Genomic DNA, 25,534 nt, shown 5'->3' on the forward strand with positions numbered 1-25,534 from the left:
CCCAAAATCACCTAATTCCCTATATAGTGTACTATTTTTGTTCAGGGTGCCTTTTGATACAGCCCAGATGTCTGTCATTGCGTGGGTGTGTTTTGTTGTATATGTTTGTGTGTATGTGTGCGTGTGTGTTTGACAGCAGCCTCTGTCTTGTTTGGGTTCCAGGTCGGCGTGGGGTCACTCTGGGGAAGCCAGACATCAAGGTGGAGACGGTCAACAAGGAGACACACAGTCTGGAGGAGGAGTCAGGGAGCATTTCCACGGCGACACGCATGGTCAAAACCATGTACTCTGTGAGTACCCCACAACACCCACCTCTATAATACAAATCAAACTTTATTTTAAAGGGCAATTGTTTTGACAAAGAAGCGCGCGTCTCCTCCAAAAAAAAAACGTGCCAGCTATACCATCTAGAAGGGAATCAAAGTGCAGCCCTGAACCTTTCTTTACTGTCTCTGTTTATTTCAAGTGCATTTACACTTTATAGTAAAACAATCAAATGAAGGATAAGGGAGACATGGATAGAGATGTTATCTTTTACCTGAAGACCTCTCACAGGCTGAGGGTGTGTCTCAAATAGCACTCTATTCCCTGTGACAAAACAAGCAAGTATAGTGTAAAGAATCATTGTGCCATCTAACCGCTGTGAAATATATTTTCCAATACCAAAAATATTATATTTCAGCTGGTTGAAACTACAATAAGTGAAAGTTAAAGACGCAAAAATGAAACTTAAGAACGGGAAGCATAGAAATAGCACACATAGAACTGATCTACGGCTTCTTATTCTTGCTTTCGATGATAATGACAGATCTATAACTCACAGTTCTATGTGAATTTGGTTGAGTCGCCAAAAAAGTTACCTATTGCAGCCTTAAGACAGAAAGTGTTATAGAAGCTATAAGGTGCTGAAGCACTTAATTGTTGTTTAAGAACAAACCACTGACTGAATTCCCCCTTATGTGCTGCATAGCCCTGGCTATAACGTCTTGACCTGTAGTCAACAAACATTTATCAAATAAACATTTATTTGGTCTTCATCATATGAAAACCCCTGATATTCTGTTTTCCTCTTCCTTCCCTCCTTTCTCTCTCTCCCCCTGTGTGTGTTTTGTTGTTTGATGGTTTAGTTTCTGCCCTCTTCCTTCCCTCCTTTCTCTCTCTCCCCCTGTGTGTGTTTTGTTGTTTGATGGTTTAGTTTCTGCCCTCTGTCTCCCTCCACTCAGCCGTTCAAAGACGATATGGATCTGAAGCAGGACCTGCGCAGTGAGCTCGATACCCGCGAGGAGTACGAACTGAAGGTGAGCAACTCTCTCTCTGTGTCTGCTACTCACTTCATACAACCTATGTCAAAACAACAAACGTCTCATACGTACAGTGCCTGCAGAAAGTATTCACACCCTTTTGAGGTTTTCTACATTTTGTTGTGTTACAGCCGGGAATTTAAAATTGTCACTGACCTACACACAATACACCATCATGTCGAAGTGGAATATTTTTTTTTAGAAAGGTTTACAAATTAATAAAAAATAAAAAGCTGAAACATCTTGGGTCAGTACGTATGATTCAACCCCTTTGTTATGTCAAGCCTAAATAAGAAAAATTTGCTTAACACGTCACATAATAAGTTGTATGGTCTCACTCTGTGCACAATAATAGTGTTTAACATGATTTTTGAATGACTACCTCATCTCCCCACACATTCAATTATCTGTAAGGTCCCTTAATTGAGCAGCGAATTTCAAACACAGATTCAATCAGACCAGAGAGGTTTTCCAATGTCTTGCAAAGAAGGGCACCTATTGGTAGACGCGTAAAAAAAAAAAAAGATCAGACATTGAATATCCTTTTGAGCAAGGTGAAGTTATCAATTAGACTTTGGATGGGGTATCAATGCACCCAGTCACTACAAAGATACAGGCTTCCTTCCTAACTTAGTTGCCAGAGTGGAAGGACACCGCTCAGGGATTTCACCATGAGGCCAGTTGTGACTTTAAAACAGTTACAGAGTTGAATGGCAGTGATAGGAGAAACCTGAGGATGGATCAACAACATTGTAATTACTCCACAATACTTACCTAATTGACAGTGTGAAAAGGAAGCCTGTACAGAATAAAAATGTTGCAAAACATGCATCCTGTTTGAAAGTAAAACTGCTAAAAATGTGGCAAAGAAATCCTGAATACAAAATTATATGTTTGGGGCAAATCCAACACAACACATCACTGAGTACCACTCTTCATATTTTCAAACATGGTGTTGGCTGCATCATGTTATGTGTATGCTTGTCATCGGCAAGGACTAGGGAGTTTTTTAGGATAAAAAGAAATGGAATAGAGCTAAGCACAGGAAAAATCCTAAAGGAAAACCTGCTTCAGTCTGCTTTCCAACAGACATTAGGAGACAAATTCACCTTTCAGCAGGACAATAACCTAAAACACAAGGCCAAATATACACTGAAGTTGCTTACCAAGACGGCAATGAATATTCAAGAGTGGCCTAGTTACAGTTTCGGATTGAAAATCTATGGTAAGACTAGAAAATGTCTAGCAATGATCGACAATGAACTTGCCAGAGCTTGAATATTTTTTTTTATGATAATGTGCAAATATTGTACAATCCAGGTCTGCAAAGCTCTTAGAGACTTACCAAGAAAGACTCACAGCTGTAATCGCCGCCAAATGTGATTCTAACATTTATTGAAAATTAGATATTTCTGTATTTCATTTTCAATAAATTTGCAAACATTTCTAAAAACAAGTTTTCACTTTGTCATTATGGGCTATTGTGTGTAGATGGGTGAATGTATACAACACAATACACATCAACACATCACACAAAATATCACAATGACTACCTTACACCTCAAATATGCTGACATCTCAAATGTAAACACATGTAAAAAGCTCACTATCCTTAGGAAATCACAATACACAACTTACACACAACATTTCACATAAATTATCACATTGACTACCTCACCTCAAATATGCTCTCATCTCAAATTTAAACACTCATGTAAGCTTGTAAAAAGCTCACTATCGCCTCACCTCTATCCTTAGGACAGTACAACCCACAACTTACACACAGCATATCAAACATGACTAGCTCACACCCCAAATAATGCTCAAACCTCAAATTTTAACCCATGTAAAAATCTCACTATTTCCTCATCATCTCTATTCTTAGGATCCAACGAACGGCTACTACAATGTCCGCGCGACCACCCACGACGATGCCAGGCCGTCGTCCCGCTCTATGCTGTACCAGGGAGAGTTCCGGAACGCCAACCCTCCGGGGGGAGCAACAGGAGCTACCTCCAGTGGACCAGCAGGGGGCCCTGGTGGGGCGGTGGTGGCAGGAGGGGTCCCGGGGAATCCGGGGTCACGGGCAGGGTGCTACGACCCCCGACCTCCGTCCAGGATCTCTCATACTAACTACGCCCAGTTCAACACCTTCACTAGGGCTGGGCAGAGCCAAGCCCCGCCCAACATCACCCATCCCTCCCATCCCACTTCACAGACCAGCGAATTCCCCGGAGACTGCGCCCTATTGGACAGCAACAATCAGCTCACCTATGACAACTACGGCTACCCCGCCAAGTACCCCACCTATCGGATGGGCTTTGCCCCGCCCCCGGAAGTAGAACCAGCCTATGAGATGTACCCGACTGGGCAAGGGGTGGGACCAGGGCCAGTCCAAGGACTAGGTTCTGGTCCAGAAACTCTGCTGGGGAAGTATGGGACCTCCACCCGCTTCTCCTACTCCTCTCCTCCTGGTACGGACTACAATCAGAGACACACGCAGAGGATGCAGACACACGTGTGAGAGATGTATTGTGTAGTACACAGTGGTTTTCATACACATATACGTGCATACAGTGCATTCGGAAAGTATTCAGAACCCTTGACTTTTTCCACATTTTGTTATGGTACAACCTTAATCTAAAATTGATTAAATCGTTTTTTTCCTTCAATAATTTACACACACTACACATAATGCAAAAACAGGTTTTTAGAAATTTTTTCACATTTATTAAAAACGGAAATACCACATTTACATAAGTATTCAGAACCGTTACTCAGTACTTTGTTGAAGCACCTTTGGCAGTTATTACAGCCTTGAGTCTTCTTGGGAATGATGCTACAAGCTTGGCACACCTGTATAGGGGGGAGTTTCTCTCATGCCGCTGAAAAACATTCCCACAGCATGATGCTGCCACCACCATGCTTCACTATAGGGATGGTGCCAGGTTTCCTCCAGACGTGACGCTTGGCATTCAGGCCAAAGAGTTCAATCTTGGTTTCATCAGACCAGAAAATCTTGTTTAGATGCCTTTTGGCAAACTCCAAGCAGACTGTCATGTGCTTTTTACTGAGGAGTGGCTTCCGTATGGCCACTCTACCATAAAGGCCTGATTGGTGTAGTGCTGCTAAAATGGTTGTTCTTCTGTAAGGTTCTCCCATCTCCACAGAGGAACTCTGGAGCTCTATTAGAGTGACCCCTTGACCCCGGGTTCTTGGTCACCTCCCTGACCAAGGCCCTTCTCCCCGATTGCTCCATTTGCCGGGTGGCCAGCTCTAGAAAGAGTCTTGGTGGTTCCAAACTTCTTCCATTTAAGAATGATGGAGGCCACTGTGTTCTTGGGGACCTTCAATGCTGCAGAAATGTTTTGGTACCCTTCCCCAGATCTGTGTCCCGACACAAACATGTCTCGGTCTGTACGTACATGCACTGTCAAATGTGGGACCTTATATAGACAGGTGTGTGACTTTCCAAATCGTGTCTGATCAATTGAATTTACCACAGCTGGACTCCAATCAAGTTTAGACACATCTCAAGGATGATCAATGGAAACAGGATGCACCTGAGCTCAGTTTTGAGTCTCATAACAGAGGGTCTGAATACTTATGTAAATTAGGTATTTTTGTTTTTTATTTGTAATACATTTTCAAAAATGTATAGAAACCTGTTTTCGCTATGTCATTGTGGGGTATTGTGTGTAGATTGATGAGAAATAAATCAATGTAATCCCTTTTAGAATAAGGCTGTAACGTAACAAAATGTGGAAAAGTCAATGGGTCTACTTTCCGAATGTACTGTATACACCTAAAAACAAACGTACTTGTCCGAGTGAAACAGAAAGATATACTCAACCGGGGAGAACGACTGCCCCCTGGCATTGAGGATTTCAAGTTGAAGACCGACACAATACTGCAGTCATTGTTTCCAGATAACAGGATCCCTAATTAAAGTGACTGGGGAAGTGCCGATCTTCGTGGTCAATATTTGTGTATATACATTTTTGTTATATACACAAATATTGGTACCAATAATTGATTATATTTCACCAGATGTATGTCCTTGAACTGACTACTTTAAATCACACAGACAAAGTTATGGGATCATTTAGTTGCTAATGTCAGCCTGCAGTACCTCGGTCGGCCTTTAACTTGAAAACTCCATGAGAGGGGGCAGCACTGAGCTAGCCTGCAACATCACTTCCTAGAGTAGCTCAAACTGCCCATGCAATGTTTCCAAAAACTCTTCCATTGTAGCAAGATTGTGACACGCTGAAATGACACTTCCTCTTCATCAAATGCGCCACAGAGCGTTCTCATAGGAAACTACGGGGTGACGTCATTGATGGCTTCGTCCATATTGTTTTTAGTCTATGCACTCAACACATTTCTGCTGTCTACACACTTGCTCTATCCCATATACACAAACAATCTTACACAGTTTCTCTCAAACACTCTATTGTGTGCAATCTTAAGCTCCGAGAGCTGATAAAGCGAAAGCCACAATCAAGGGAGGGAAGACATGAAATGATAAGAGAAAGAACGGCTGGGAGTACTTTTCTTAAACGAGGAGAGGAGGGGTTTCACAGAGTGTGATTATTTAAATGCTGATAGAAAGCATCCAGTTCGACTCTGTCTCTCTTTCCTCTCAACCCATCTCTGTATATACAGTTGAAGTCAGAAGTTTACATACACCTTAGCCAAATACATTTAAACAAAATTTTTCACAATTCCTGATATTTAATCCTAGTAAAAATTCCCTGTCTTGGGTCAGCTAGAATCACCACTTTATTTTAAGAATGTGAAATGTCAGAATAATAGTAGAGAGAATGATTTCAGCTTTTATTTCTTTTATCACATTCCCAGTGGGTCAGAAGTTTACATACACTCAATTAGTATTTGGTAGCATTGCCTTTACATTGTTTAACTTGGGTCAAACGTTTTGGGTAGCCTTCCACAAGCTTCCCGCAATAAGTTGGGTGAATTTTGGCTCATTCATCCTGACAGAGATGGTGTAACTGAGTCAGGTTTGCAGGCCTCCTTGCTCGCACATGCTTTTTCGGTTCTGCCCACAAATTTTCAATGGGATTGAGGTCAGGGCTTGTGATGTCCACTCCAATACCTTGACTTTGTTGTCCTTAAGCCATTTTGACACAACTTTGGAAGTATACTTGGGGTCATTGTCCATTTGGAAGACCCATTTGCGACCAATCTTTAACTTCCTGACAGATGTCTTGAGATGTTGCTTCAATATATACAAATATTTTTCCTCCCTCATGATGACATGTATTTTGTGAAGTGCACCAGTCCCTCCTGCACCAAAGCACCCCCACAACATGATGCTGCCACACCCCAGCTTCACGTTTGGGATGGTGTTCTTCGCCTAGCAAGCCTCCCCTTTTTCCTCCAAACATAACAATGGTCATTATGGCCAAACAGTTCTATTTTTGTCAGACCAAAGGACATTTCTCCAAAAGTCGTTTGGATATTAACATATATTAACAAGATATTAACAAACACACACACTCTCTCACACGTTCAAGGAGATGGTCTTGCGTCACTGCTGTGCTCAGGCAAGGCGACAGCTTGTACTCCGTATGTGGACCTCTTTATAACCTGCTTCTTTTCGATGCCACCACAAACTGCTCAACTGGCATGGCCAAAGGGCTCCTCCAAGAAGTGAAGGAAAATGAAACATGGTGTGCGTTCCAAATGGCACCCTAATCCCCATGTAGTGCACTAGTTTTGACCAAGGCCAGGAACTCTGATCAAAAATGTGCACTATACAGGGAATAGGGTGCAATTTGGGACACATCCAAGGCATCATGGAATAACAGCCTTCACGCCAATATGGGGATTTTACCTCCGACAAGAAAGAGAACAACTGGTGGGCCAAGGACCACGTGCTGCACACCTATAAGGTACGTTGGAGTACGACTCTCCACTGTACATTGGAGTACGACTCTCCATGGTACGGTGGGGTACGACTCTCCATGGTACGGTGGGGTATGACTCTCCATGGTACGGTGGGGTACGACTCTCCATGGTACGTTGGAGTACGACTCTCCATGGTACGGTGGGGTACGACTCTCCATGGTACGGTGGGGTACGACTCTCCATGGTACGGTGGGGTACGGTGGGGTACGACTCTCCATGGTACGGTGGGGTACGACTCTCCATGGTACGGTGGGGTACGACTCTCCATGGTACGTTGGAGTACGACTCTCCATGGTACGTTGGAGTACGACTCTCCATGGTACGGTGGAGTACGACTCTCCATGGTACGGTGGGGTACGACTCTCCATGGTACGGTGGAGTACGACTCTCCATGGTACGGTGGAGTACGACTCTCCATGGTACGTTGGAGTACGACTCTCCATGGTACGGTGGGGTACGACTCTCCATGGTACGGTGGGGTACGACTCTCCATGGTACGGTGGGGTACGACTCTCCATGGTACGGTGGGGTACGACTCTCCATGGTACGGTGGGGTACGGTGGGGTATGACTCTCCATTGTACGGTGGGGTACGACTATAACATGGTACGGTGGAGTACGACTCTCCATGGTACGGTGGGGTACGACTCTCCATGGTACGGTGGGGTATGACTCTCCATAACCAGATGAGGGGTACAGTGGTTTGCGAAAGTATTCACCTCCTTTGGCATTTTCCCTATTTTGTTGTCTTACAACCTGGTATTAAAATTGATTTTTTGGGGGGGTGCCATATTCTTTCAATTTTTTAATAAGGGGATTTAATGGTTATTCATGGGATGTTCAAAGTTTTGGATATTTTTTTATAACCCAACCCTGATCTGTACTTTTCCACAACTTTGTCCCTCACCTGTTTGGAGAGCTCCTTGGTCTTCATGGTGCCGCTTGCTTGGTGTTGTTGCAGACTCTGGGGCCTTTTAGAACAGGTATACTGAGATCATGTGACAGATCATGTGACACTTAGATTGCACAAAGGTGGACTTTATTTAACTAATTATGTGACTTCTGAAGGTAATTGGTTGCACCAGATCTTATTTAGGGGCTTCATAGCAAAGGGGGTGAATACATATGCACTTACCACTTTTCACATTTTTTCTTTTTTATAATATTTTTAAATAAGTACTTTTCAAATTTCACTTCACTAATTTGGACTATTTTGTGTATGTCCATTACATGAAATCCAAATAAATATCAATTTAAGTGACAGGTTGTAATGCAACAAAATAGGAAAAACACCAAGGGGGATGAATACTTTTGCAAGGCACTGTATGTGTGGACTATATAATGAAATACAGTTTTGTATACAGTATGCCACTTATATAAGGTAACCTAATCGGGAAAGGATGGAGCTGTAGCAAGCTTCTTCAAATGCTCCTTCCTCCTCCTCTGACTACCCCACATTTCACCCACAGGAGGTCAATGCTGTGTGTTTGGGAAGCGGGTGAAAGAGCTTTTGTATTTAAATAAATCTCTACAATTTGTACAAAATGCCCCCAGTCCCCCATCCTCAAATATTACTGTATTGGTTTCTCTCGCTTGCACAGTAGAATATCCATATTTATACCTAAATAGAATAAGAAAAAATGGCATTTAGAATGTTTTTTAAATATTTTTATATGGAGTTGTGGACCAAAGGTTCAGAGTTTTGGGTGACATTCACTTTTACAATTCAATGTTCTGAGGCTTCTGTGTCCAGGTTCAACCATTGTTGAGTTGTGTTGAGTTTTGATCTAGCAGGGTGTTGTTGTAGACTAGGGTAGCGTCTCAAAAGGCACCCCATCCCCTATATAGTGCACTACTTTTGACCAGAGTCTCACCATAAGATATCGGGAATAGGATGCCATTTGGAAAGTGGTCATGACGGGCTCTGGGGTGATATGGTTTACTCTAAAGTTTTGCGAGGTCTTGGGGGGGGGAACGGCATACGTTTATCAAGAGATACTGATCGAGGAGGATGTGACCCAATATGGTACTGGTTAGTGTACTCTTCAGTTTGATGCTGGCTATGGTACAGTTTTGATGTTTTTGTTACTTTGCTTTACCCCATTTGGGTATTTGGTACAGTGCTCTGTAGTGGTGGATGTGTAGGCCTACACACAGTGGCTAACCTGTGGCTGTAGGTAAACTCTGATTATGTCATCCACCCTCATTATTCACTTCAGACGTTGACAATCATTGTTGATTTGACTTAATAATATAATAGTACAAATATATGCCATTTAGCAGACACTTTTAGCCAAAGTAACTTACAGTTGTGCATTGCATACATTTTACGTATGGGTGGTCCCGGGAATCGAACTCGCTATGGAGGAGAGAGGAGGGCCATGAGTTCCATGCCAAATGGCACCTTATTCTCTATATAGTGCCCTACTTTTAACCAGAGCCCTATGGGTCCTGATCAAAAATAGTGAACTACATAGGGAATAGGGTGCCATTTGGAATGCATCCAGGAGGACAAGGAACTCATGCTGGAGGAAGGAGGTGGCGTGGTCCATCTTTATGGGCCGTGTTTCAATACTCTACTCTGACTTTGTGTGTCCCAAGTGGCACCCTATAGAGTTACATATAGAACCCATATATAACATATAGGATCTCAGTGTCCTATTCCCTATATAGTGCACTACTTTTGCTCAGATCCTTATGGGTACTGGTCAAAGTATTGCTCTACATATGGAATAGGGTGCCATTTGGGGAACACATAATGTTGCAGCCAGCCACGGATCAGAAGAGAACGAAACGTCCTTCTTAGATCTGTTTCTACTAGAGTCCTCTTGGCTTTCTTCCAGCTCTCACCTTTCCTTCCAAATGAAAACATAAGAGTAGATCAGAGTATGTCTCTGTCAATAAACGTGTGTTTGATGGGGTAGGGTTGGTAGGACGGAAGGGATGAGGATGGGGGGCCCTCTGTTCAAAAGATATAGCTTCGTTCATAAACTCGTTACCATCTTTTTACTTCCTCATGCATTTTTTTTCTCTCCAAAAGAAATGCCTTCCCTGTATGAAATCTGTTTTTTTTAATCAGCATATTATATTAGTGGTATTATTATGCCACCAATGAAGTGACGATTGAGGTTATACTACAGTGTTTAAACTTTTATAGACATACTGTATCCTTTACTTCGTTTTTGATATAGGTGTGTATTTAAAGGGGGTTATTATCCTAGAAAGACCATGGCAACCTATTCCCTATATAGTGCAATGCTTTACACCAGGGCCCATAGGACTCTGGTCAATAGTAGTGCTCTATGTATGGAATACGTTTGGTACATAGGGAGTGGTGATACATGTATGTGGCCAAAGGGACTGCACAACCAGGCCACACCAGGCGGGATAGATAGCGATCTTGCCCAGGCTGAACCCAGGCCCTGGTCTCTGGTCCTTGGTCCCAGTGGACAGCACTAAGGTGCTCAGAACTGTTCTGACCAGCACTGACTGATGTACATGGTTTGGTAGCAGTCTTGTGTTTGGAATCTCTAATCTAATGGGTGCCAAAAGACTGCAGCAAAAACTAAAATGAACAAAGCAGAAAAAAAATGCAGCAGCCATTTGTGTGTGTGTGTATGACCTCCGACCCTAATGTTTTGATCTGTGCGTGCGTGCGTGTGTGCGTGCGTGTGTAGAAATGGGATGTTGGGCTGTGAAGAAAATGTAGGTGAGAGACAGAGGCATGGGCAGCATCCCAAATTGTACCCTATCACCAACATAGTGCACTACTTTTGACCAGAACCCATGGGGGGCCATTTCGGGATGCAGTCATGGAGCCATTATGTGGCCTTAGGACATGAAGAATTAGCAGACTGAGTCCACTCATCCTTCATGCTGCTGTTGAGCGTGTTTGTGCTCCAAGAACGTCCATGATTGAGATTTGGGGTGTGTCCCAAATGCCACCCTATTCCCTGTATAGTGCACTACTTTTGACTTGAGCATTTTGGGCACTGGTAAAAAGATGTGCACTATAAAGGGAATAGGGTGCCATTTGGTTTGGCGTGAGTGCATTTCTTCCATATCATACGTTCACAATAATTTTATATTCTTTCATTGCTCCGACAGGACTGTATACCTTGTATTATTGCTATTATGATTTAACATTAAGTAATGCTCCTCTGTATAACGGTTCTACTTGATTGTTATTTTACATAAACAAAGATATTATAAAAATGTGCTTTTATTTACATTTTTGTTTAATTTAAAAAAAAAAAATCTAATTGTATGTAATTATTTTTCCACAGTATTGCAGAAAATAAAAAGACACAGCCTCCATAAAACAAGGATAACCTGCCTTATTTCACAGTTTAAATGAAACACATAATGTATGTCTGAAATTGTACCCTATTCCCTAAATAGGGAACTACTTTTGACTGTGTCCCAAATGGCATCCTATCCTATCATTATCTTGTACTATCACGTTTTAAGGTACGGTTGAAGTGGGAAGTTTACATACACCTTAGCCAAATACATTTAAATTTCAGTTTTTCACAATTCCTGACATTTAATCATAGTAGAAATTCCCTGTCTTAGGTCAGGTAGGATCACCACTTTATTTTAAGAATGTGAAATGTCATAATAATAGTAGAGAGAATGATTTATTTCAGCTTTTATTTCTTTCATCACATTCCCAGTGGGTCGGAAGTTTACATACACTCAATTAGTATTTGGTAGCATTGCCTTTAAATTGTATAACTTGGGTCAAACGTTACGGGTAGCCTTCCACAAGCTTCCCACAATAAGTTGGGTGAATTTGTGACTGACTTGTAACTGAGTCAGGTTTGTAGGCCTCCTTGCTCGCACACGCTTTTTTCAGTTTTTCAGTTCTGCCCACAAATTTTCTATGGGATTGAGGTCAGGGCTTGACTTTGTTGTCCTTAAGCCATTTTGCCACAACTTTGGAAGTATGTTTGGGGTCATTGTCCATTTGGAAGATGAATTTGCGACCAATCGTTAACTTCCTGACTGATGTCTTGAGATGTTGCTTCATTATATCCACATAATTTCCCCCCTCATTATGCTATCCATTTTGTGACGTGCACCAGTCCCTCCTGCACCAAAGCACCCCCACAACATGATTCTGCCACTCCCATGCTTCACGGTTGGGATGGTGTTCTTCGGGCTTGCAAGCCTCTCCCTTTTTCCTCCAAACATAATGATGGTCATTATCGCCAAACAGTTCTATTTTTGTTTCATCAGACCAAAGGACGTTTGTCCAAAAAGTACAATCTTTGTCCCCATGAGCAGTTGCAAACCGTAGTCTGGCTTTTTTATGGTGGTTTTGGAGCAGTGTGTTTTTCCTTGCTGAGCGGATATAGGACTCGTTTTACTGTGGATATAGATACTGTTGTACCTGTTTCCTCCAGCATCTTCACAAGGTCCTTTTCTGTTGTTCTGGGATTGATTTGCATTTTTTGCATCAAAGTGCGTTCATCTCTAGGAGACAGAACGCGTCTCCTTCCTGATCGGTATGACGGCTGCGTGGTCCCATTGTGTTTATACTTGCATACTATTGTTTGTACAGATGAACGTGGTACCTTCAGGCGTTTGGAAATTGCTCCCAAGGATGAACCAGACTTGCATTCATTCATCAAGGCACGTTAGCGATAGCAATAATTCAATTTTTTTTTTTATGAGGTCTTGGCTGATTTCTTTTGATTTTCCCATGATGTCAAGCAAAGAGGCACTGAGTTTGAAGGTAGGCCTTGAAATACATCCACAGCGATGAATCGGCAGAGCAGACTAGTTAGGTACATACAGGACATCCACAGGTACACCTCCAATTGACTCAAATGATGTCAATTAGCCTATCAGAAACTTCTAAAGCCATGACATAATTTTCTGGAATTTTCCAAGCGGTTTAACCTGTCTGGCACCGGGGTTCCGCTAGAGGAACTCCTCCCACATTCCACTGAAAAGGCAGAGCGCGAAATTCAAAAGATATTTTTTTGAAATATTTAACTTTCACACATTAACAAGTCCAATACAGTAAATGAAAGATACACATCTTGTGAATCCAGTCAACATGTCCGATTTTTAAAATGTTTTACAGCGAAAACACCACATATATTTATGTTAGCTCACCACCAAATACAAAAAAGACATTTTTCACAGCACAGGTAGCATGCACAAAGCCAACCTAACTAACCAAGAACCAACCAAACTAACCAAGAAACAACTTCATCAGATGACAGTCTTATAACATGTTATACAATAAATCTATGTTTTTTTTCGAAAAAATGTGCATATTTGAGGTATAAATCAGTTTTACATTGCAGCTACCATCACAGCTACTGTCAGAAATAGCACTGAAGCAGCCAGAGTAATTACAGACACCAACGTCAAATACCTAAATACTCATCATAAAACATTTCTGAAAAATCGATGGTGTACAGCAAATTAAAGACAATATCTTGTGAATCCAGCCAATATTTCCGATTTTTTAAGTGTTTTACAGCGAAAACACAATATAGCATTCTATTAGCTTACTACAATAGCCTACCACACTACCGCATTCATTCATCAAGGCACGTTAGCGATTGCAATAGGCACGTTAGCGATAGCGAATAAACCAGCAAAATATATTAATTTTCACTAACCTTCATAAACCTTCATCAGATGACAGTCCTATACCATCAGGTTATACATACACTTATGTTTTGTTCGAAAATGTGCGTATTTAGAGCTGAAATCAGTGGTTATACATTGTGCTAACGTAGCATCTTTTTCCCACAACGTCCGGATATTTTTCTGACACTTTTTCTGACACATATTCTGACCAAATAACTATTCATAAACATAACTAAAAAATACATGTTGTATAGGAAATGATAGATACACTAGTTCTTAATGCAATCGCCGTGTTAGAATTCTAAAAATAACTTCATTACGACATCCAGCTTAGGTATAGCGAGAGAGTACCCAAAATCTGGGTGCAAACGACTAGTACAACATGTTCGACAGATATATGAAATAGCATCATAAAATGGGTCCTACTTTTGCTGATCTTCCATCAGAATGTTGTACAAGGGGTCCTTTGTCAGGAACAATCGTTGTTTGTTTTTAGAACGGCCTTTTTCCCTCTCGATTTAGCAAGCACACTTGCCAAGTGGCGCAAATCTCTCCATCGTCAACAAACTCAGAGAACGGAACACGGCAAAACTCCCGAAAAAATTTCAATAATCTGATTAAACTATATTGAAAAAACATACTTTACGATGATATTGTCACATGTATCAAATAAAACCAAAGCCGGAGATATTAGTCGTCCAAAACGACAGCTTATCAGAAGGCAAATCCAGGTCCCTTCTCGCGCTCTCCAGAAAACAGGAAACTGGTGACACGTCATGCCAAGAGCTATTATTCGAGCCCAGATCAAGTTACACACTCAATTTCTTCTCTCGCTGCTTGTCGACATCTAGTGGAAGACGTATGAAGTGCATCTAAACTAATAAATATCAAGGACTTTAATAGGCAGCCCCTAGAACAGTGCATCGATTTCAGATTTTCCACTTCCTGTTAGGAGGTTTTCTGCAAAAGGAGTTCTGTTTTACTCACAGATATAATTCAAACGGTTTTAGAAACTAGAGAGTGTTTTCTATCCAATAGTAATAATAATATGCATATTGTACGAGCAAGAATTGAGTACGAGGCCGTTTAAATTGGGCACGATTTTCCCCCAAAGTGAAAACAGCGCCCTCTGTCCTCAACAGGTTAAATAAATGTATCGTATAGTGTGTGTGTGGCAGGCTTACAATGATGTCAAAAAACAACATTTGAGAGTGCGCTGACCCTGGTGCTAGAGGGGGTATGCAGCTAGAGGTTGAATGTTTGAAGGGGTACGGTACTTTAAAAAGTTTGGGAACCACTGCTCTATGGGATTGGTGTCCCTAAACCGGGACGGTTGTTGCTAACATGGGCTAATGTGACTAGAATGACGTTGTATACAACAGCCAACTTTACGGGACATAGACATGTCTTATATGAGCAGAAAGCAAAAATTCTTGTTAATCTAACTGCAGTGTCCAAATATAAGTAGCCAACAGTGAAAAAGACCATGCTATTGTTTGAGGAGAGTGCACAACAACAACAAAAACTTTTATCAATGGCAACTGGTTTGATACATTCACCCCTGAAGGTAAATAATGTACTTACCTAGCCGTGATCGGTCATCCTGAGGATCCCAGAGATAAAATGCATAGTTTTCTTTGATAAAATCAATGTTTATGTTCAAATGTAGGAACGGAGGTCTACAATTTGACCCCACTGCTGTCTCTGATTCCACATCCACCCGGCCCGGCCATCTAGATATGTGAAAGTTAGTGTATACAGTTGAAGTCGGAAGTTTCCATACACTTAGGTTGGAGTCATTAAAACTCGTTTTTCAACAGCTCCACAAATTTATTGCTAACAAACTATCGTTTTGGAAAGTCGGTTAGGACTTTGTGCATACTTTGTGCATAACTCTGCGATGTTGGGATGTACTGGAGAGACTCAGTCTTAAATAATTTTCCACACACAGTCTATGCCTGTGTTTAGTTTTCATGCTAGTGAGGGCCGAGAATCCACTCTCACATAGGTACGTGGTTGCAAAGGGCATCAGTGTCTTAACAGCGTGATTTGCCAAGGCAGGATACTCTGAGCGCAGCCCAATCCATAAATCTGGCAGTGGCTTCTGATTAAATTCAATTTTCACAGAACCGCTTGTTGCAATTTCGATGAGGCTCTCTTGTTCAGATATCGTTAAGTGGACTGGAGGCAGGGCATGAAAGGGATAACAAATCCAGTTGTTTGTGTTATCTGTTTCGGGAAAGTTAATTTGCACACAAAAAAATCATACAATGATAGAAAGACCTGTGTGTTGTCCTTGTTAATGCAGACAGAGAAGAGCGCCAAATTCTTAATCATAGCCTCAATTTTTTCCCACACATTGAATATAGTTGCGGAGAGTCCCTGTAATCCTTGATTCAGATCATTCAGGCGAGAAAAAACATCACCCAGATAGGCCAGTCGTGGGAGAAACTCGTCCTCATGCAAGCGGTCAGCCAAGTGAAAATGATGGTCAGTAAAGAAAACTTTAAGCTCGTCTCTCAGTTTTAAAAAAACGTGTCAATACTTTGCCCCCTGATAACCAGCGCACTTCTGTATGTTGTAAAAGCGTTACATGGTCGCTGCCCATATCATTGCATAGTGCAGAAAATACACGAGAGTTCAGGGGCCTTGCTTTAACAAAGTTAACAATTTTCACTGTAGTGTCTTTGTGTCTTTGGCTATGCCGGATTAAGTGATATGACATGCTATTCTATGAAATCTTTTCTCTGTAATTAATATTACCCGATTGAGCTAATCATGTAAATGTAATTAACTAGAAAGTCGGGGCACCACAAAATAATATTTATAGAGCTGTTATCTTCCGAATAAACTCTTAAAGACCTAGTAATATTTTACATTAATAGCAGTCAATATTCATCGTCACCTTATTTCAGTCTCATCTGAAAGTTGTAAATTCTTGGTTATCTTCACGAACCCTGGCTAACAAGTTGAATCAGCAATACAAAATTGGGTTTAATTATTTATTTACTAAATACCTAACTAATCACACAGAATTACATATACACAGAATGAATCATACCTTGATTACAAATTATGTCATAAAGGAAAACGTCCCTAGCGGACGGAACAGATTTGACAGCTGGTTACACAAAGAAAATCAAAATCAAATCAAATCAAATCCAATTTATTTATATAGCCCTTTGTACATCAGCTGATATCTCAATGTGCTGTACAGAAGCCCAGCCTAAAACCCCAAACAGCAATAATGCAGGTGTAGAAGCACGCATAAGATTCTGGGTTGGGTTTGAGTGAAAGAGCGGGAAGACTGAAGAACAAAGGGAGAAGCGATGTCTCTATCGGGCCGTAGGCAGCTACTCTATCGTAAATACAGAATCTTATGCATTCTAAATTACCGCCCATTTGGAAAAGGAAAATGCAATAACTATTTACTCTGAGCTGCGCTTCAATAGGTTGGTGGTAGATGGAAGGCCGTGTTGCCCAACATAGTTCTTTGAAGAGTGTCTCTGGTGGTGAACGAGAAACGTTGTAGTGTCGTCGTTGTGTGGTAGACGGGATACTCTGTCTGTCCTTTCCCAGTCCACGCTTGGCGGCTGGAGTGAATCAGAGTTCAAAGTTCATACCCCGTTGCAATGCTTATATGCTCATGCTATATTCTGGCTGGTATTGTCGAAATTCATCATATTCGACGTGTCGATCGTCCTCTTCACGTGGGAATTCAATGCTAATTTCGTTAGGTAGCTGAGATTGGCTATGCTCTGTAGTTATTATCTGAACCCTCCTGACATTGGATCGTCATCCTAATGTACCCGGAACAGGAGGTTACATTTCCACTTATATAGTGGGGGGAGAAGGGTGTGTTTCACAGTCTACAACCCCTGTCTCTTCACAAGGGCGGGCCACTGATTGAGCAGAGCCCTAACCTTATGAAAACCCAAATCTCTCATTTGGAAGCTAAAATTACATTTCATCTGGCACCAAATATTTTTATATTTAAACATTTGAAGTGCACAACAATTCCATGTGAATCTGATAACTATAATGTGTAGACTTTCCCAGATACAGTTTAGGTCGTCCTGTCATCAGTCATAATGTCTCAGATGACAACCGAACTGACATCATATTCATTAAGTACCAACGCATATGTTCAACTGGTTGGATTACCAAAATATGGTTAATTTCCCCCCACCTTCTGATGTTTCCAGAATCTCTATGTTAACCAAGGGATTTTCAATAGTCACATCAGTAGGGTAGAGAGAGGAAAAAAGGGGGGAGAGGTATTTATGACTGTCATAAACCTACCCCCAGGTCAGCGTCATGACATGTCCAAAAGGTCTTTCAAGCTGTCAGACATTCCCTTGGCAGCAAGAGCCTCTCAGTGGATGCTGCAGTGTACCCAAGTGGCGTCGGGAGCAACTGCTTGCATGCGCTTTACCACTCCACTGTCTTCCTGTCATGGCTTTTGCGCCATCAGTACAGATACCAACACATCTTGACCACCAAAGTCCATTTGATGTCACAAAGCTGTCCAGTACTTAATAAAAAATATCCTCTCCTGTCCTGGTTTCCAGTGGTTTGCAGAAGAGGATGTCTTCCTTAATTGACCCCACATAAATGTAACAGGTATACCAGAAATGTGCCAGGTCTGTTGACTCATCCAGCTGTAATGCATAGAATTCACTGGCTTGTATGCGAAGCAGTAATTGTTTCAAAACATCTCCTGCCTTTGTCACTTATGCGTCGGGAAACAGTGTTGTTTGATGAAGACATTGCCTGTATTGCTTTTTTGGGCCTTTTCCACCAGCATTGTCCCAGCCATATCCGCGGCAGCAGGAAGAATTAAGTCCTCCACAATTGTATGGGGCTTGCCTGTCCTAGCCACTCGGTAGCTCACCATATAAGACGCTTGTAGCCCCTTCTTATTAATGGTGTCTGTTGCTTTAATACATGTCTTACTACTTGAAAGTCATCTTAATTCTCACTCAAATAACTCCTGTGGCTTATTTTTCAAATTGGCATGTGTTGTTTCTAAACGTCTGCGCAGGAGTGAAGGTTTCATCGAGTTGTGAGATAGTACTTTTGCACATATGACACACTGTAGCTGAGGAAAGGCACTACTCCCATTATAAGTGAACCCCAAATCAATGTAGTTCTCATCATATTTGCACCTCTTCGATGGTTCAACGTCCCTGTCTGTTGTTTGGTGCTTTCCCATGTAAGGGGGCAGTAGCTGTTTGGCTGCATCAGATTCACAACTGTCAGTGTTCATGCTAGCTGGGCTAACAACAAATGTAGAATTACTGATGCTAGCATTGAATGTGCTCATGGAGCAGGACAACTTTTGTCGTCGACAGGTGCAGTACTGCTGGTAGTAGCAGTACTACCAGTAGAGCTGGTATGCGTCTATGGACGTGAGCCCTACTTTTCTTAAACCAATTTCAAGTAAACTGAATGAGCAGCAGCTACATTTGGCTACATACGGACCGTTAGTGGAATTCCTGCAAGAGAGTAACAGTTAATGTGATTGGATGTTAATTATTTAACTATGCTACCTGTATGACATTGTGTTGTTATTTCGCTGAACACTAGATGGTTTAATTTTATTTGACAGTGAAACAAGGCTACTCAGGCGAGAGAAAACAAAAAATGTATAACCCCATTGGAAAATATAAATTGACTGTTTGAAAATGAAAAAAATAAAAAAGTTGTGAATCACATTTTTATTTGGTGTACCCCGGTTTGGGAATAACTGCCATAGAGGTTGACCAATATCTGTATTCTGTGCTTGTGCTTTTTGAATAACCAATTTCTGTGTTCATAAAAGTGACTGAAATCCTCACTATCAGCATCTGCAATTTGACTGTACACCCAGCCCCTTGTTTTGAGAACAAAATATCTCCGTTTCTCTCAGCTTAGAGAGAAGAAGCCTTGTGAGATATTGGTTTGTGTTACGTACGCCTCTTGGAGGGAACACAACACCCTGCTACATTTCAACTCCCCGTGGCATGAAAAAGTATGTGATCGTGGGTGCGGGGAAGGACAACAGAGGCAGAGAAAAATACAGTTTATAGGGAATTTATTCTTCCTTAACACGGTAAGGTGGGGAAAAGGGGCTGGACGGAACCAAAGCAAAGAAAGTAAAAATTCAAAAGAGTCCCCTCTCCTACCTTCCCACTACTTACCTAACTTTTAGTACCACCTTGCGCACTAACCAAAATACAGGGGGTGGTCTGCCCAAGTCTTACCTAGTGTGCATAGACAGTAAATACTACGGGTTATGTATGCACGCAGGCCTCTTGCCTAAACACTCCCAAGGTGCGTTCCCCTTCCCCCCCAGGAACAAATGAAACAGAATAATTACTAATACTTTAAGGGAACAATTTCAATAATCATAAACACTAAGTCCTATTGGCATACACATACCTCAGGAGTAGCTGCTACAAAATACCTTCAACAAAACTTCCAGAGACTAACAACCAACACAGGACATCAAAGAAGCTCTCTCTCCTGACAAAGGAACACTGGCTTTTATCCAGCTGGAGAAGGAGTTGGTAATTGAAGACAGCTGTTTCCCCTGACGAGAGGGAGGGTTCAGAGCTCCAATCATCAAAGGGGCCGACCAATCAGCTGCATGAGGAATCCAGGATTCCATTTCCTGAAATACACACACGTACAAACCCACAACAACACAGAAACTAGGGAACGTAACAGTCTGTCACATGCATAACTCAGAATTGGTCAGTCACACAAATGAAGAAACATTAACGATGAATTAATTATGAGTAATGAATAAGCTAAATCATGCAAATATAACTTGTCTGCAGTACATAAGAGAACTAACGGGACTGCCCCAGTAGAGCCTCTGATCGACATGTGCATTTGGTGCATTGAGCAATTTGCAACCTCTCCAGAACGCTGATAATAAGGAATTATTCATTTAAGATTGACTTTGAGTATCCCTGTGTAGAATTTCAGTTCCATGTAGAAGGGGTTTTACATGGAACCCAAAGGGAAAGGAAAAGTGAAAGGGGATACCTAATCAGTTGTACAACCAAAAAGTTCTACCTCAAACCAAAAATAGTTTTTCAAAGGGTTCTCCTTTTGAAGAACCGTTTAGGTTCTAGATACACTATACAGTATCTAAAAAAAAGTATGTGGACAACCCTTCAAATTAGTGGATTTGGCTATTTCAGCCACACCCGTTGCTGACAGGTGTATAAAATCAAGCACATAGACATGCAGTCTCCATAGACTGGCCTTAATGAAGAGCTCAGTGACTTTCAACGTGGCACCGTCATAGGATGCCACCTTTCCACAAGTCAGTTCATAAAATGTCTGCCCTTCTGGAGCTTCCCCGGTTAACTGTAAGCGATGTTATTGTTAAGTGGAAACGTGTAGGAGCAACAACGCTTCAGCCGCGAAGTGGTAGGCCACACAAGCTCACAGAATGGGATTGCTGAGTGTTGAAGCGTGTAGCGTGTAAAAATGGTCTGTCCTCAGTTGCAACACTCACTGCCGAGTTCCAAATTGCCTCTGGAAGCAACGTCATCACAAGAACTGTTCGTCGGGAGCTTCATGATTTGAGTTTCCATGGCCGAGCAGCCGCACACAAGCCTAAGATCACAAAGCGCAATGGCAAGCATAGGCTGGAGTGGTGTAAAGCTCGCTGCCATTGGACTCTGGAGTAGTGGAAACGCGTTCTCTGGAATTATGAATTAATCTGGGTTTGGCTGATGCCAGGAGAACGCTACCTGCCCGAATGCATAGTACCAACTGAAATGATTGGTGGAGGATAAATAATGGTCTGGAGCTGTTTTTCATGGTTCGGGCTATGCCCTTTAGTTCCAGGGAAGGGAAATCTTAATGCTACAGCATGCAATGGCATTCTAGACGATTCTGTGCTTCCAACTTTGTGGCAACAGTTTGGGGAAGGCCCTTTCCTTTTTCAGCATAACAATGCCCTTGTGCACAAAGTTAGGTTCATACAGAAATGGTTTGTCGACATCGATGTGGAAGAAATTGACTGGCTTGCACAGAGCCCTGACCTCAACCCCATCGAACACCTTTTGGATGAATTGGAACACCGACTGCGAGCCAAGCCTAATCGCCCAACATCAATGCCCAACTTTACTAATGCTCTTGTGGCTGAATGGAAGCAAGTTCCTGCAGCAATGTTCTAACATCTAATGGAATGCCTTTCCAGAATAGTGTAAGCTGTTATTGCAGAAAAGGGGGAAACCAACTCCATATTATTTGGGGAGTGAGTGGCACAGTGGTCTAAGGCACTGCATCGCAGTGCTAGAGGCATCACTACAGACCCGGGTTTGATCCCAGGCTGTATCACAACCAGCAGTGATCGGGAGCCCCATAGGGCGGTGCACAATTTGCCCCAGCGTCGCCCGGGTTAAGGGAGGGTTTGTCACGGGAAGGCTGTCATTGTATATAAGGATTTGTTCTTAAACTGGCTTGCCTAGTTAAATAAAAAATATCAATGATTTTGAAATGAGATGTTCGATGAAAAGGTGTCCACATACTTCTGGTCATGTAGTGTAGCACCTTTTTTTCTAAGAGTGCAGTACATCGTGTTCATAGCATTTCTGTAAGCAGTACATTCAGAAAGGTCTTTACAGATAACCACAGCCCCCTTCTTCGACATATACCGGAGAGAGAGACAGAGAATGAGAGGGAGAGAGACAGCGCAGGGGAGCAAGACAGAGAGAGAGAGCAAGAGAAAGGGAGACAGACAGAGATGGAGGGAGGGAGTGAGATGGAGGGAGAGAGAGAAAGAGTGCTCAGGGAAGCAAAAGAAAGGGAGAGAGACAGAGAGATAGCAGGAGAGATGGAGAGAGCAAGAGGTGGAGAGGAGGGGTGACTGATTCATCCTGGGTGGTTTAGCAGTCATTATGCTAAAGCCCTTCCCTCTCCTCAGTCCCCTTCTCCTCTTTTCAGTCCCCCTCTCCTCTCCTTCCCTCTCCTCCAGCCCAGTGACTGGAATAACCTTCAGCATTTCACTTTCGTTCAGATGTGGATATTGTGAATCATACGGACTGTCACCATTTTCATACAGCTGTGGTTTGGAAATATATGATGATAATATTTCAAAGTGATGTAATGCATTCCAAGACATTTGTCTTTCACACCTCCTCTGTCTCTCTACAGATTATGTCACAGTCTCAGGGAGGGAGGCAGGGTGTCTGGATGTTCCTTTTCCAATCTGCAGCGTGCTTCTGCCATCTGGTGGCATACATTTTATTTATTTTCATTTTAATTTTAATTTCACCTTTATTTAACCAGGTAGGCAAGTTGAGAACACGTTCTCATTTACAACTGCGACCTAGCCAAGATAAAGCAAAGCAGTTCAACACATACAAGAACACAGAGTTACACATGGAGTAAAACAAACATACAGTCAATAATACAGGAGAAAAATAAGTCTATATACAATGTGAGCAAATGAGGTGAGATAAGGGAGGTGAAGGCAAAAAAAAGGCCATGGTGGCGAAGTAAATACAATACTGCAAGTAAAACACTGGAATGTTAGATTTGCAGTGGAAGAATGTGCAAAGTAGAGATAGAAATAATGGGGTGCAAATGGGCAAAATAAATAAATAAATAAATTCAGTAGGGGGAGAGGTATTTGTTTGGGCTAAATTATAAATGGGCTATGTACAGGTGCAGTAATCTGTGAGCTGCTCTGACAGCTGGTGCTTAAAGCTAGTGAGGGAGATAAGTGTTTCCAGTTTCAGAGATTTTTGTAGTTCGTTCCAGTCATTGGCAGCAGAGAACTGGAAGGAGAGGCGGCCAAAGGAAGAATTGGTTTTGGGGGTGACCAGAGAGATATACCTGCTGGAGCGCGTGCTACAGGTGGGTGCTGCTATGGTGACCAGCGAGCTGAGATAAGGGGGGACTTTACCTAGCAGGGTCTTGTAGATGACCTGGGCCATTGGGTTTGGCGACGAGTATGAAGCGAGGGCCAACCAACGAGAGCGTACAGGTCGCAGTGGTGGGTAGTATATGAGGCTTTGGTGACAAAACGGATGGCACTGTGATAGACAGCATCCAATTTATTGAGTAGGGTATTGGAGGCTATTTTGAGTCGAGGATCGGTAGGATGGTCAGTTTTACAAGGGTATGTTTGGCAGCATGAGTGAAGGATGCTTTGTTGCGGAATAGGAAGCCAATTCTAGATTTAACTTTGGATTGGAGATGTTTGATGTGAGTCTGGAAGGAGAGTTTACAATCTAACCAGACACCTAGGTATTTGTAGTTGTCCACATATTCTAAGTCAGAACCGTCCAGAGTGGTGATGTTGGACGGGCGGGCAGGTGCAGGCAGCGATCGGTTGAAGAGCATGCATTTAGTTTTACTTGTATTTAAGAGCAATTGGAGGCCACGGAAGGAGAGTTGTATGGCATTGAAGCTCGTCTGGATGGTTGTTAACACAGTGTCCAAAGTAGGGCCAGAAGTATACAGAAATGTGTCATCTGCGTAGAGGTGTATCAGAGACTCACCAGCAGCAAGAGCGACATCATTCATGCATACAGAGAAGAGAGTCGGTCCAAGAATTGAACCCTGTGGCACCCCCATAGAGACTGCCAGAGGCCCGGACAACAGGCCCTCCGATTTGACACACTGAACTCTATCAGAGTAGTTGGTGAACCAGGCGAGGCAATCATTTGAGAAACCAAGGCTATCGAGTCTGCCGATGAGGATGTGGTGATTGACAGAGTCGAAAGCCTTGGCCAGGTCAATGAATACGGCTGCACAGTATTGTTTCTTATCGATGGAGGTTAAGATATCATTTAGGACCTTGAGCGTGGCTGAGGTGCACCCATGACCAGCTCTGAAACCAGAATGCATAGCGGAGAAGGTATGGTGGGATTCGAAATGGTCGATAATCTGTTTGTTGACTTGGCTTTCGAAGACCTTAGAAAGGCAGGGTAGGATAGATATAGGTCTGTAGCAGTTTAGGTCAAGAGTGTCCCCCTCTTTGAAGAGGGGGATGACCGCAGCTGCTTTCCAATCTTTGGGAATCTCAGACGACACGAAAGAGAGGTTGAACAGGCTAGTAATGGGAGTTGCAACAATTTCGGCAGATCATTTTAGAAAGAAAGGGTCCAGATTGTCTAGCCCGGCTGATTTGTAGGGGTCCAGATTTTGCAGCTCTTTCATAACATCAGCTGACTGGATTTGGGAGAAGGAGAAATGGGGAAGGCTTGGGCGATTTGCTGTGGAGGGTGCAGTGCTGTTGACCGGGGTAGAGGTAGCCAGGTGGAAAGCATGGCCAGCCGTAGAAAAATGCTTATGGAAATTCTCAATTACAGTGGATTTATCGGTGGTGACAGTGTTTCCTATCCTCAGTGCAGTGGGCAGCTGGGAGGAGGTGCTCTTATTCTCCATAGACTTTACAGTTTCCCAGAACTTTTTTGAGTTTGTGTTGCAGCAAGCAAATTTCTGCTTGAAAAAGCTAGCCTTGGCTTTTCTAACTGCCTGTGTATATTGGTTTCTAGCTTCCCTGAAAAGTTGCATATCACGGGGGCTGTTCGATGCTAATGCAGAACACCGTAGGATGTTTTTGTGTTGGTTAAGGGCAGTCAGGTCGGGAGAGAACCAAGGGCTATATCTGTTTCTGGTTCTAAATTTCTTGAATTGGGCATGCTTATTTAAGAGGGTGAGGAAGGCATTTTT

General features: G+C 42.4%; 1 protein-coding gene across 1 annotated transcript in view; it reads left to right on the forward strand.

Moving 5' to 3' along the window:
• LOC129824462 (kin of IRRE-like protein 1) overlaps nt 1-25,534 on the forward strand; it is a 104,076-nt gene extending 78,542 nt beyond the window's left edge. Inside the window, exons 13-15 of the mRNA XM_055884152.1 lie at nt 163-290; nt 1,224-1,298; nt 3,187-25,534. Coding sequence (XP_055740127.1) covers nt 163-290; nt 1,224-1,298; nt 3,187-3,825 — 842 coding nt within the window. The 3' untranslated portion in view covers nt 3,826-25,534. The remainder of the gene's footprint in view (nt 1-162; nt 291-1,223; nt 1,299-3,186) is intronic.

Source organism: Salvelinus fontinalis, chromosome 26 (genome assembly GCF_029448725.1).
Source record: "Salvelinus fontinalis isolate EN_2023a chromosome 26, ASM2944872v1, whole genome shotgun sequence".
Lineage (NCBI taxonomy): Eukaryota > Metazoa > Chordata > Actinopteri > Salmoniformes > Salmonidae > Salvelinus > Salvelinus fontinalis.